Here is a 15,232-nt window from a genome sequence, read left to right on the forward strand (position 1 = left end):
GATCTGCTCCCAATAAGTCACAAAAAAAGTGTGTGACTCGCTCTAAAATATGCACGGCAGTAAGAGGGGAGTAGAAAGAAAATAAAACTATTGAAGAGACCATAGCACTAATTCAGCACCACAGACCTTACACCATGAGGCACCGGGAAGTGAAGCGGGCTTATAGGGCTATTGACCCGTGACCAGGGTTGGACCGAGTGGGCACCGCAACTGACGTACTGCCCACGAGTCTCCAGCCCTGAACTCCACAGCCTCACGTATGCCCATGAGGACTCATCAGTCCGTACCTCCCGTGCAGTGGACAGTAGACTGTACGTGGACTGATGTGTGAAGGTGGCCTCATTCTCGGGAGCAGTCGTGTCCCACATGTCGATCCCCCCACCAATCAAAGTGCTGCTATATTCTAGCGGTACGAGATGGGAATACAACTCCTGGCATTTTTAATTCAGGGAATTGTTGGAGGAGATTAGGCATTTTTGCATACAATACTTTTTGGTGCCACGATCAAGGACAAAACTGGTGGCCATCATGGTGTTAGAATGAGGAGACATGAAAACATGCAAGATTAGTAACCCAGGTGCAGAGGTAGATGACGATTCTCTGGGATTTTCGTGCTCCTGCAAATGCAAACAAGGCAGAGATCCATGTCCTGTTATTCAGGTGATGTAAAATAAATACCACGAGGTCTTACTGACATCACGGCAATATTCCCCCTCACTAACAGCTGCCGTGGGGATATTACACGTCACATGGAAGAAGTCCCGAGTCCTAATGCCAGGAAACTAGTAAGGTGCAAACAACTTCCCCAAAAAGCAGGGTTCAGAGGTGTGATAAGTAGAATGGATTCCTTCTTACTCGTCGTCTTCCTCCTGATTTCATCAATGAAGGGAGGAATATAAACAACGCAGAGAAGGGTAGGAATTAAAGAAAGGACTGAGCACTGCCAAGCCTCGCTGCCCCAATGAACGTGTATGGATACCTTTGTATCCAGTTTTAAATTGTAAAGTTGAGCCACATCAATTTACTGATCCTGAGTTACATCCTGTATTATACCCCAGAGCTGCACTCACTATTCTGCTGGTGCAGTCACTGTGTACATACATTACATTACTGATCCGGAGTTACATCCTGTATTCTACTCAAGAGCTGCACACTCTCTATTCTGCTGGTGCAGTCACTGTGTACATACATTACATTACTGATCCTGAGTTACATCCTGTATTATACTGCAGAGCTGCACTCACTATTCTGCTGGTGCAGTCACTGTGTACATACATTACATTACTGATCCTGAGTTACATCCTGTATTATACTGCAGAGCTGCACTCACTATTCTGCTGGTGCAGTCACTGTGTACATACATTACACTACTGATCCTGAGTTACCTCCTGTATCATACTCCAGAGCTGCACTCACTATTCTGCTGGTGCAGTCACTGTGTACATACAATACATTACTGATCCGGAGTTACATCCTGTATTCTACTCAACAGCTGCACTCTCTATTCTGCTGGTGCAGTCACTGTGTACATACATTACTGATCCTGAGTTACATCCTGTATCATACTCCAGAGCTGCACTCACTATTCTGCTGGTGCAGTCAATGTATACATACATTACATTACTGATCCTGAGTTACATCCTGTATTATACTGCAGAGCTGCACTCACTATTCTGCTGGTGCAGTCACTGTGTACATACGGCACTTTGCAGGATGATCTACATGATAGCAGCGCAGTTTAGCTCTTAGTGCTTCTATATTACATTATTTCAGACTATTTTTAATATTTGGGTTTCTAGAATTGTGAGTTCAGCTCTGCTGTATAATGCTTTTATATGTTTGAGTTACTCATCTGCTTTTACAAATGGTTTCAATACGCTCTAAGCTAAATACTTGAGCAATGTGAAACAGACTTGTTACTGGTGACAGGCATTGTATCCTAGAAACAAGTCATCTTAATCAAACAAGTTAAACAGAATCGGTCATGTCCTTTGTAGCATGTAAACTGTCTCCAGTGCGGTGTTATGATACAATGTGCATCATTTTTGTTTTTAATTAAAAATGGTGTCTAATCGTGTGCACTTAATATGGTTAGACTCAGGGCTGTGGAGGAGTTGGTGGCCATTTTGGTGGAGTCGGTATAAAAGAGACTGATTCAGACTCCTAAAATATATAATAAATTGGATACAATGTTAATGCAGGATGTGCTGTAAAGGCTTTCATAAGAATTTGGGAAAGTTATAAAATGCCCTATAAATGTCTGTTCTGTTCCTGGTCTAAGGTTCTTGGCTTTTAGTGGAAATGAATCTGTGCTGCACTTTATGCACATGCTCAGTAGTGACCAGTGCTGTGGAGTCAGAGCTGCAAATCAGGGAAATTAAAGAGTCGGATGTTTGGCTTACAGTGCACAGCCCTGCGATTGTACCTGCTCATTTAGTCATGGGGTGCGCTTCATTTAGGCTACGTTCACATTTGCGTTGTGCGCTGCTGCGTCGGCGACGCAACGCACAACGCAAACAAGAACGCATAGTTTTGCGACGCATGCATCCTTTTTTTGCCGGTTTTTGGACGCAAAAAAAAAAAAAAATGCATCTTGCTGCGTCCTAACACTTGCGGCAAAAAAGACGCGTGCATCGCAAAACGCATGTCCATGCGCCCCCATGTTAAATATAGGGGCGCATGTGTCGCCGCCCGACGCAGCCCGGCAGAATGCAAATGTGAACGTAGCCTTAATTCAGTGTCGGTTGTCACTGTCCACACAATATGAATGACATTCCCGGTGGTTTTCTCATCCAAATCCGCTGTGAAAAATTCCACGCTTGCGCAGTGTCGATCAAGGAGCCGCACATGCACCGTGACAAGTGGCTCCAGCTGCACGAAGTGGTTCAGTGCGCACATACGGGGAGCTGCTCATCACAGCGCACATACGGGGGGCTGCTCATCACAGCGCACATACGGGGGGCTGCTCATCACAGCGCACGCGCAGCTCCCCGATCGTGTTAGTGATGCACATTGTATCACTAACAACGCACTGGGGACAGTTTACATGCAAAAAAAAAAAAAAGGACATGACAGGTTCCCTATAACTTTGGGGCATATCGACAGAACAGAAAAAGGGGACAAGCAGCTTGGGAGTGATCACCCCTTTTTTGATTGAGAACCCCCATCATAAAGAATTGAGAAGAAAGCAACACAAACAGATATTTAAGTAAATTGGGGTACACCCCCCTTCATAATTAGGTATTATGGAGAAGAATAGTTACCTATAAAATATTAGGAACCCTGCTTTCTCCAAACAAATCCACCCTCAAAACATTCATCTAGTCCCCCAAAGCCACAAAACCGCAAGTGCATGTACAACTACCAAGCAGTCGAGCAGGACGCTGCCCCGGGCTCAGGCCAGACACACCTGTGACTTACTATAGGAGCCTGTCACACTAGAGGGGCATTTGGGGCTGTGAGACTTTAGGTCTGGAGGAATCGATGGAGCAGCTAAATAGAGAAGATAAATAAAGTGAATTCATTCAGAGGCCGGGAGGCGGCAGCACAGCAACATTTGTCCCCGTCCTCCCGCATAACAGTTTGGCGCAGCAGGCGGCACGTTCACACAAAGTAACAGTTTCATCCAGTACAAAAGCGAAACGCTCAATCCCACAATGAGAAGTTCATGCATAAAACAAGCGATAGTCTATGGTCAATGGTTTCTTTAGATATTTTTCTGTATTAACCACTTGTTTACTTCTTGAAGACTCATCAATAATCCTGCCCAGCCCACCACCCCCCTACCCGACATCAAGGGGATACATTAGGGCTAAAAGAAGAGTGACAGCACACCAGCCTGTCTCACTGTGACATCACTAGTCCTCCCCAGATATTCCCTACCTGCACTGACCAGGCGGATTTATATGGTGAAGGCTAGTTCTGCTAAAGGAAGGAAGGAGGGAATATTTGGGAAGGACTAGTGATATCACAGCGAGGTAGGATGAATATCTGGGGAGGACTGGTGTGGTCACAGTGAGGAGACAGATTTATATGGTGAGCCTAATGATGTAACAGCGAGAAGGTGAAGGGACATCACTTCCTCACAAGCCCTCTCCATATAAGGCCGCCTCACTGTGACATCACAAGCCTTCTCCATATAAGGCCGCCTCAATGTGACATCACTAGCCTTCTCTATATAAGGCCGCCTCACTGTGACATCACTAGCCTTCTCCATACAAGGCCGCCTCACTGTGACATCACTAGCCTTCTCCATATAAGGCCGCCTCAATGTGACATCACTAGCCTTCTCCATATAAGGCCGCCTCAATGTGGCATCACTAGCCTTCTCTATATAAGGCCGCCTCACTGTGACATCACTAGCCTTCTCCATATATGGCCGCCTCACTGTGACATCACTAGCCTTCTCCATACAAGGCCGCCTCAATGTGACATCACTAGCCTTCTCTATATAAGGCCGCCTCACTGTGACATCACTAGCCTTCTCCATACAAGGCCGCCTCACTGTGACATCACTAGCCTTCTCCATATAAGGCCGCCTCAATGTGACATCACTAGCCTTCTCCATATAAGGCCGCCTCAATGTGACATCACTAGCCTTCTCTATATAAGGCCGCCTCACTGTGACATCACTAGCCTTCTCCATATAAGGCCGCCTCAATGGGACATCACTAGCCTTCTCCATATATGGCCGCCTCACTGTGACATCACAAGCCCTCTCCATATATGGCCGCCTCACTGTGACATCACAAGCCTTCTCCATATAAGGCCGCCTCACTGTAACATCACAAGCCCTCTCCATATATGGCCGCCTCACTGTGACATCACAAGCCTTCTCCATATAAGGCCGCCTCACTGGAACATCACAAGCCCTCTCCATATATGGCCGCCTCACTGTGACATCACAAGCCTTCTCCATATAAGGCCGCCTCACTGTAACATCACAAGCCTTCTCCATATAAGGCCGCCTCACTGTGACATCACAAGCCTTCTCCATATAAGGCCGCCTCACCACTGCATCTATTCTCTACAGATTTTATATGGCTACTTGTGAGATTGATCTCATGTAGTACTTCCTGTGAAGACGCCTTTGCCACTAAATGTAATTCAATGTTAAGAGGGGAAGGGAAAAAAAAACCCCCACTACACACAAAAACACCACGCAATTAATCATAATCTAAATGTTAGGTGCAGTATGATACCACCTGAAGATTTAGGAATCGTCGTGAATAATACTTTGTATGAATGCAGAATCCATCCAAGCACGAGGTGTGGAACTGATCTGCACGCATATCGTCATCTGCCCTTTTTTCCTCAAAGCCCATCAAACCCCTTTGCCCACGGCACATAAGTACACCAACAAGGGGATCTAAATTGCCAGAGATGCACACATTTCAGCAATAGGATGTTTTTTTGTTTTGTTTTTTTTTACCTTCCTGTGTAATGCAAATAGATCCGCTTCCCATTCCCACCCTCAATGCATCAGCACCGGCATCAATCAAGTTCTTGGCCTGTGCGGCGGTGACCACTGGAAATAGAAGAGAACACTAAAATGATATCCATTCCATTAGGAAAAAAATAAACTCGTGCTGCAGTGTCATCCCAAGCTCTGCCATAAGGGGTCAGATTTCTATTGCACAATGATGGTTGGGGTCTCATTAACTGCTATGACTGGTTTTTGTTTTCTTCTTTGCATGTGACTTAAAAGGAAAGTATTAGGAAAGGGGGTTATAAAGATAGCTCTTAGCTGGCGCTATGGGACAGACACTTGTCACTGACTGTCAAACTGCTTCAGCTCCAAATTCTGCATGTTGGCTTACTGGACTGGTCACTGGCTATTTATAGAAGACGCAGACACATCCCAGCCACCCAGAAAGTCCAACGTCCACACAGATTTACAGAGGAAGTAGGGGAGATGGTTAGGGGCTTTCTCCAGGGGCATTTCCCAAATTCAATACATCACACAGGAGGATTTAGCAGACATGCTGCAAGGATTTACCTGCCAGATCTTATGTGCCAGTTTTACAGCATCAGCTATATGTTGCTGTATTGGCAAATACCACCTGGCACACTCCAAGTGCCGGACGGGACCCAACAAGTGAGGTCACAATCCATCAAGAACCCGGAAAAGGAGGTGAAAAAGTTAGGTGGCTATACTATATAGGAGAAAGCTGGGAAGGAGCACTCATTTTTTGGGCATCTTGCATAATTTTAAAGATTATTACATGTCCCTGTAAAATGATCTACCTTATCAGGCTTTAGATGTCTACACAGCAAAAGTGAAAATCAAGAATAAAAAAGTTACCATTTCCAGCGATCACCTGGATTTCTGAAAACTTCTCTTTTATGTACTTGATCATATTGATCTGAAATATGGAATTTCCTTGAGAAGAATCCTAAAATTGAAAGAAAAAGTATAGTAAAAAAATATAAACAAATAAATAAACAAATAAATATATTTGGCCACATGTTATAGTCTGCCACCGACTATGAACAATGAAGAAACAGGTTATTATTAATAATAATAAATATATATATATATTTGTCTAAGGGTTTTTCCGTCTGTCTGTCTGTCTGTCCTGTCCCGCCAGGCCTCGACCAATCAGCGACAGGCACAGCGACGATGATGTCATAAAGGACGTAGAAATCCCACGTTTCTGATTCAGCGATGGGCACAGTATCGACGTAGATGTCATAATAGTTGCCATGGCGACGATGATGTCATAAAGGTTGCCTCGACCAATCAGTGACGGGCACAGTCTGCCGCGAATTCTGGAATCATCATTGTCCATATACTATGGGGACATGCATATTCTAGAATACCCGATGCGTTAGAATCGGGCCACAATCTAGTAATAAAACAAACCCGCTCACCAAGACCACAGCGTCTACTCCGGATTGCACAAGAAGATCCAGGCGATATTTATCATCCTCGTGGGTCCCGATGGCCGCGCCACAGAGCAGCTGCTTCTTGGAATCCTTGGAAGCCAGAGGGTAATCCCTGTTCTTTTTCAAGTCCGTCCGTGCGATGATGGCCACAAGTTCATCGCTCTGATTAACGATCGGCAATTTGCCTGAAATGAAGCATCGAACACAACTGATGCAAAGACTTATTAAAAGGATTAGAAAAATATAGCTACTTTCATCCGAAAACCATGCCAGCCGCCCACAGGTTGTGACCGGTATATTGAAGTGCTAAAAAATGAATGGGGCCGAGCTGCAGCACCGCACACAGCCTGTAAACTGTTTATGGGGCAAAGTAATTAGACTTTTTAAGATTGTTTACCCTTTTTAACCCACTTACCTTTTTTACTTCTCTGAAGAATTCCGTTTGCTTCTTTTAGTGTAACACCAGCCGGAGCAACAACGAGATCTTCTCGTTTGGTCATGATCTAATTAAAATATATATAATTAGTACATGTGGCTATCATATAGGGTGCCCCCAACCACTTAAAATTACTGTACCCAGCACTCACCTCGCTCAGGGGCACGTCATGCTCCTCAGATTTAAGGAAGTCGATATCTCGGGATGATATAATTCCCACCAGTTTACTCCCCATCTTCCCATTGTCAGTGATGGGAATCCCACAGAAGCCATGACGAGCCTTTGCCTCGAACACGTCTCGTACCCGGTGCGAGGGGCTCAGCACCACAGGATCCGTGATGAAGCCTTGCTCGTACTTCTGAAGAGGGAGAAGAGAGACTTCATTACCGAGTCATTCCTTATTCATTGGGGAAACCTATAGAAGAAGGAGCCCTTACTTTTACTTTGCGAACTTCATTAGCTTGGAACTCGGGTGTGCAGTTGTGATGTATGAAGCCGATGCCGCCAGTCAGCTAAACACCATGTAAAGAGTATTACATTCAAACAAACTATATATACAAAAAAAAATAAATAAAAAAGATCAGTAAAATTTTTCCTACTGCCATAGCAATCGCCATGTTGGCTTCAGTTACAGTATCCATTGGGGATGAAACTAGCGGGGTTTTCAGGGTTATTTTCTTAGTAAGGGCAGAGGTGAGGTCCTGAAGACAAAAAAACAAACAAAAAAAAAAAACAGTAATATTTTAATGACATCAAATCCACTGATTTAATTTACAATAAGTCCAACGATCATTATCTGGCTTTCTACATTCGCCAATATGATAAGCTCACTGTACAGATTTATACAGCCACCACTAGGGGCAGCTCACTGCATACAGATTTATACAGCCACCGCAAGGGGGAGCTCACTACATGGAGATTTATACAGCCACCACTAGAGGGAGCTCACTGCATACAGATTTATACAGCCACCACTAGGAGGAGCTCACTACAGATTTATACAGCCACCGCTAGGGGGAGCTCTTTGCATAGAGATTTATACAGCCACCGCTAGGGGCAGCTCACTGCATAGAGATTTATACAGCCACCACTAGGAGGAGCTCACTACAGATTTATACAGCCACCACTAGGAGGAGCTCACTACAGATTTATACAGCCACCGCTAGGGGGAGCTCTTTGCATAGAGATTTATACAGTCGCCACTAGGGAGAGCTCACTGCATAGAGATTTATACAGCCACCGCTAGGGGCAGCTCACTGCATAGAGATTTATACAGCCACCACTAGGAGGAGCTCACTACAGATTTATACAGCCACCACTAGGAGGAGCTCACTACAGATTTATACAGCCACCGCTAGGGGGAGCTCACTGCATACAGATTTATACAGCCACCACTAGGAGGAGCTCACTACAGATTTATACAGCCACCACTAGGAGGAGCTCACTACAGATTTATACAGCCACCGCTAGGGGGAGCTCACTGCATACAGATTTATACAGCCACCGCTAGGGGGATCTCACTACATACAGATTTATACAGCCACCACTAGGAGGAGCTCACTACAGATTTATACAGCCACCGCTAGGGGGAGCTCACTGCATACAGATTTATACAGCCACCGCTAGGGGGATCTCACTACATACAGATTTATACAGCCACCACTAGGAGGAGCTCACTACAGATTTATACAGCCACCGCTAGGGGGAGCTCTTTGCATAGAGATTTATACAGTCGCCACTAGGGAGAGCTCACTACATACAGATTTATACAGCCACCGCTAGGGGCAGCTCACTGCATAGAGATTTATACAGCCACCGCTAGGGGCAGCTCACTGCATAGAGATTTATACAGCCACCACTAGGAGGAGCTCACTACAGATTTATACAGCCACCACTAGGAGGAGCTCACTACAGATTTATACAGCCACCGCTAGGGGGAGCTCACTACATACAGATTTATACAGCCACCGCTAGGGGGATCTCACTACATACAGATTTATACAGCCACCACTAGGGGGAGCTCACTGCATAGATTTATACAGTCACCACTAGGGAGAGCTCACTACATACAGATTTATACAGCCACCGCTAGGGGAAGCTCACTGCATAGATTTATACAGTCACCACTAGGGAGAGCTCACTACATACAGATTTATACAGCCACCACTAGCGGGAGCTCATTGCATAGAGATTTATACAGCCACCACTAGGGGGAGCTCACTGCATAGATTTATACAGTCACCACTAGGGAGAGCTCACGGCATACAGATTTATACAGTCGCCTTTGGGAGCGCTCACTACATACAGATTTAGACTAGGGCTATATGGTGACTTTGGCGCTGCTACCATATAGTGGCCTTATAGAAGTAAATGGGCTCACATTGAGACACCTACACTACAAAAGAAAATAATCAAGATTGTTGGAATTTTTGCGACTTGTCGCAGTTGCGTAGGTGTTTGAATACAACCCCAACAACTTCTATAGCACCACAACGTAGCAGTGGCACCAAACAACCTTCGATCGCCCAACAGCTATTATGGCCAAAGTCACCCTGTAGCTTTTATTAAATGTGCTAATAATCCAAAATGCAGTGTGCTCCCCTAGAGGTGGCTACAGGAAGATAGAATATACTCAGAGACCAAATGAATAGGGATTTGGAGCACTACACGCACAATGTTGGTTCAGACCTCCATTCTCCAGAAAAGTAACCAGAGAAATAATGCAGAGAACTTCTGAATAAATTGTGCTCTAGTTGTAACAGGTCAGATACCCATGTCTTTCATGCACTGATTTAGCACCATTTCTCACCACTTGGTCTGATGTGAAGTCTATGTAACCGGGAAGAATAAGAAAGTCACTGTTAAGAAAAAAAAAAACATAAAAATTACTAATTTGTTTGCCAGTGATAAAATACCTAGTGCTTTTGTTGTATAGAGTTGGAAGAACATGGCTACGTCCCCCCCCGCTCCCCCTTTTTTTAAAACAGCACACCGGTGTCCAGGAGGGGTCAGATACTGCAGATTACTGTATAGAAGAGATTGGGCTGAGCTGTAATACCAGATTCAATCTGTAGACAAATGTGGCGCTGTTTTGGAAGAAAGCAGCCATGTTTAGAGACCAGATTGATGATCACTTCAAGGGCTCGATCACACTGGTACCATCTGATGTATCGGACAACACTCGGCCCAATATTATACTACTATGGGGCGGTGCAGACCTGGGATTATGGTCTCATGCAGATCCGGCAGGCTCGGAATGGCTCAGATATTCGAATCTCGCGCACCCACCATATAAGTCTATGGGTGCATGTGAGACATGGAGCTGCACTCGGATGTCATCGATGTGCGCTCTCCACCTTATCCATACGCGAGAGAACCGGATCACACTCAGATGACGCTCATCACAAGCGCCGAGTCCAGTTCCATTTAACAGTCAGCTCGACTCTCTCACATGAGAGAATCTACGGCAGTGTGAATGAAAACATGGCTGATTTAAAATAAAAACAGCGCCACTCTATTTCAAAGGCTGTATGTGGTACTGCAGCTCAGCAAATTTACCATAATGCTAAGAAAGCAGCGTTACACCCAGTGTCAGTGGAGCGACTAGCAGCACCCTGGTCCAGCGGCCGTCTAGGCAGTCAGCACCGCAGTACGGGAGGCCCGCGAGTCACCACCTCCGTGCTGGAAAACCTGGCACGCAGTCATTGTTGCTGGGTGAGACAGCCATGACATTGTGTTCGGCCTAATAATTAGAAATGGCGCCAGGGATGCAGTAAGGTAGGAAGCAGTTGGAAGGAATCTTATGGCAGCCACAGCCGCTGGACCAGACACCTGTGAATCCGTTTGTTCATCACAACATCATTCACAAATCTAGTTAGACTAAATAACCATTTCTGAGGGATATGTAATGGCGGCCATATTAGTGCATGATCATCAGAGCTGGGTACAAATGCGTGTACATATAGCTTACCGTTTTTGTTGCCTGTAGCAACCAATCACAGTGCAGCTTTCAGATTTTCAGAGTGATTTAATAAATGCAAGCAGGGTTTTGACTGGTTGTTACGGGCGTCCCTTAAATCTAGTAGTAAATTTTCTTTGCTGCCCATAGCAACCAATCGGATCTCAGCTTACATTTTTCCATAACACTTTGGGAAATAAACACTGAATCTGATTGGTTGCCTTAGTACAAATCTTAAATATAGATATTGGCCTGCACTCTAAATCGGGTCGGGGTGCTGGTGCGACAGACTCTAAGGTCCAATAACAGAATAGTATGTAATCCACCGCACTCCCTATGTGGAATATCTTTGAGCAGAAATGTATTCTTTTTAAGATTTGCTAATTTATTCAAATTTTGAATAAATTAGCAAATCTTAAAAAGAATACATTTCTGCTCAAAGAAATTTGAATAAATTAGCAAATCTTAAAAAGAATACATTTCTGCTCAAAGATATTCCACATAGGGAGTGCGGTGGATTACATACTATTTAGTACAAATCTTCACCCATGTGTTTTACTGTACAGCACATTTTAAGTGAGGCTTTGGGTAAAATATTCTGTAGGCCCCGTACAGAAAATACGGTGACCGACCTGCGCCTCATGATATATTACAATACAAGTGTAGCACTTGCCTGACATACCACCGCACCACCCCTTTAACTAGGCGGCAATATCACTCAGGAAAAAAGCACAACGGCCACTCACTGGGATGTTATATTTAGAATGTGTGACAGGACGGTAACACGAAACACGCAAGGCCTCAGGTTCCCGAGATAAACACAGGATGGACGACGTCGTATAGGAGGGGCCCCGATATGAGGGCCCGGGCAAGTGATGGCCCCCATGGAAAAAAAACAACCCAGAACATCCCAAGTAATGGTGCACGTGAACGCTCAGATACATTGCACAGCTTCATCCGAAACAATCATAGGCCACCGCTCCTGAAATACTCGGCGCTGCTGGAAAACCAAAAGCCCCCATTACATTCTCCTCACACAATCACACTGCCCCCCGTTATTTGAGGATATGAGACGGGTCAGCACCTTCCATTAGAGCAGCACTCTCATATCCTGAAATCCTCTGCGCTGCTGGGGATCTGAAGCCGACCATATTCTTTCAGCATTGCATGATCACCCTATTTATTACACTGATGGCTGGACCATACAATGCAAGCAATGGCTCCCATCCACCTTCCGGGTCTCCCCCATTTCCTCAGAGTGCAGCTTGCGAGCAGCGGGACCCTCGCTCCTGTCAGTATCTGCGGATTTATGGGAATATTGTTATCTGTAATGTCCCCTCTAAAACGTACAGTGCTGCGGAATATGTCGGCGATATAGAAAGCCAATTATTTTTGTTCCATAAGTCAGGTTACCTGCAGCTTTGATCTGATCACCGCCTAGAGCCGCAGACGTCGCTCTGAAATACTCTGTGCTGCTAACACACAGATAACAACTCCCAGGGAAAGCTGGGTGACTGTCCCGTGTGAGCCAAGGCCTGGCATCATCCTATAGCATCTGCACAAGTATGGGCCGCACTGGAAGAAAGAGCAGTCCATGGTCAGCGACCGGTCGGACCCGCACCGCTCCACGAAAAAGGAAACGTGAAGAAAAGCTGGAGAAATGGCCGATGTGACGTCACTCGGCCCCTAATGTGCAGGGTTTGTACAGCAGCCGCGACCTGGGCAGAGACCACATACAATACCTCAGCTGCCCTGATGGCACGGACATGGCAGATGGGGCACTCTTGTACGATTTTTAAAAAAATGGCAGTACTTGTGGAAGTTTCTATAAATTTCTTTCAAAATCTTAGGAGGTATGCTGGTTCTTGTAGTGCCCTCAAATCTATGGGGCATGTGGGAGTCTACACAGTGCCTGGCACACCTTACACAACTGCCACCACTACTGGTTTTTGCATGCACCAAGGTGGTCGTGTGAGGTCCTGGCAGAGGGTGGGTGGTACAGCGTGACCAGAAGGACATGGGGGCATTTGTGTATTCCCAGAGAGGCTGCCAGAGCATGATGGGACTTGTAGTGCAGCTACGCAAGAGGTGAGGGCATTCTTGGAACTATAACAAGATCAGAGGATGGCAGAGAATTATGAGACCTGTATGATTATAAGGACATTGAGGGTACTGTGGGCATAAGGAGATTAGTGAGGCATGGCATGATGGGACTTGTAGTACTACTAAGGCAGTTGTGAGGATAGGATATGCCCCATCGTCTTATCACAGAGGCGGACAGATCATGCTGGGCATAATAGTGCTACACAGAGTTGTGGGGGTATAATGGGCACTATCATTATCAGTGAGTCTGGCACGGCATGCTGGGATTTATAGTACTTGTGAGGGCACTATAGTACCATCATAGAGACTGGCAGGAAATGCTGGGCGATGTAGTACCGCCACAGAGGCTGGCAGGACATGCTAGGTGATGTAGTACCACAACAGAGACTGGCAGGACATGCTGGGCGATGCAGTACCACCACAGAGGCTGGCAGGACATGCTGGGTGATGTAGTACTACCACAGAGGCTGGCAGGACAAGCTGGGTGATGTAGTACCACCATAGAGGCTGGTAGGACATGCTGGGCGATGTAGTACCGCCACAGAGGCTGGCAGGACATGCTGGGTGATGTAGTACTGCCACAGAGGCTGGCAGGACATGCTGGGTGATGTAGTACTGCCAGAGGCTGGCAGGACATGCTGGGTGATGTAGTACTGCCACAGAGGCTGGCAGGACATGCTGGGTGATGTAGTACTGCCACAGAGGCTGGCAGGACATGCTGGGTGGTGTAGTACCACTACAGAGGCTGGCAGGACATGCTGGGTGATTTAGAACCACTACAGAGGCTGGCAGGACATGCTGGGTGATGTAGTACCACTACAGAGGCTGGCAGGACATGCTGGGTGATGTAGTACCACTACAGAGGCTGGCAGGACATGCTGGGTGATGTAGTACCACTACAGAGGCTGGCAGGACATGCTGGGTGATTTAGGACCACTACAGAGGCTGGCAGGACATGCTAGGCATTGTAGTACCACCACAGAGGCTGGCAGGACATGCTGGGTGATGTAGTACCACTACAGAGGCTGGCAGGACATGCTGGGTGATGTAGTACCACTACAGAGGCTGGCAGGACATGCTGGGTGATTTAGAACCACTACAGAGGCTGGCAGGACATGCTGGGTGATGTAGTACCACTACAGAGGCTGGCAGGACATGCTGGGTGATGTAGTACCACTACAGAGGCTGGCAGGACATGCTGGGTGATTTAGGACCACTACAGAGGCTGGCAGGACATGCTAGGCATTGTAGTACCACCACAGAGGCTGGCAGGACATGCTGGGTGATGTAGTACCACTACAGAGGCTGGCAGGACATGCTGGGTGATGTAGTACCACTACAGAGGCTGGCAGGACATGCTGGGTGATGTAGTACCACTACAGAGGCTGGCAGGACATGCTGGGTGATTTAGGACCACTACAGAGGCTGGCAGGACATGCTGGGCATTGTAGTACCACCACAGAGGCTAGCAGGACATGCTGGGTGATGTAGTACCACCACAGAGACGGGCAGGCCATACTGGACGTTGTAGTACCACCACAGAGGCTGGTAGGACATGCTGGGAGCTGTGTCACCACAACAGAGGCTGGCAGGACATGCTGGGCGTTGTAGTACCACCACAGAGGACGATGACACACTAATCAGCCGCTGACATTGGCGAGGTCACCCCAGGACACTGCCCCCCATACTTACTTATAGGTGAGCCCATCCCCTGCCCCAAAGAGCTGCTGGGCAGTGAGGCCGTCGTCCGGGACGTAGGAGGTGCCCCCGCTGATCAGGTAGTCCGCCATGCTGCCCGCCCTGCGCCTTCCACACAAGAGGCCAAAAAGCACAGAAGCCGCCAGTTT

At 46.6% G+C, this 15,232-nt stretch overlaps 1 protein-coding gene across 2 annotated transcripts in view; it reads right to left on the reverse strand.

Annotated features, from left to right (window-relative positions):
• The window catches only part of IMPDH2 (inosine monophosphate dehydrogenase 2), a 33,441-nt gene extending 18,209 nt beyond the window's left edge, over nt 1-15,232 (reverse strand). The window contains exons 1-9 of one of the 2 annotated variants that reach the window (XM_069736356.1): nt 15,078-15,232; nt 10,134-10,182; nt 7,924-8,025; nt 7,762-7,836; nt 7,476-7,682; nt 7,304-7,391; nt 6,874-7,073; nt 6,305-6,395; nt 5,432-5,527 (exon numbers count right to left, since the gene is read on the reverse strand). In XM_069736356.1, the coding sequence (XP_069592457.1) occupies nt 5,432-5,527; nt 6,305-6,395; nt 6,874-7,073; nt 7,304-7,391; nt 7,476-7,682; nt 7,762-7,836; nt 7,924-8,025; nt 10,134-10,182; nt 15,078-15,175 (1,006 nt within the window). In that variant the 5' untranslated portion in view covers nt 15,176-15,232. The remainder of the gene's footprint in view (nt 1-5,431; nt 5,528-6,304; nt 6,396-6,873; nt 7,074-7,303; nt 7,392-7,475; nt 7,683-7,761; nt 7,837-7,923; nt 8,026-10,133; nt 10,183-15,077) is intronic. The other variant, XM_069736357.1, reaches the window with a different exon arrangement.

The sequence above is a fragment of the Ranitomeya imitator genome, chromosome 8, assembly GCF_032444005.1.
Source record: "Ranitomeya imitator isolate aRanImi1 chromosome 8, aRanImi1.pri, whole genome shotgun sequence".
Taxonomy (NCBI): domain Eukaryota; kingdom Metazoa; phylum Chordata; class Amphibia; order Anura; family Dendrobatidae; genus Ranitomeya; species Ranitomeya imitator.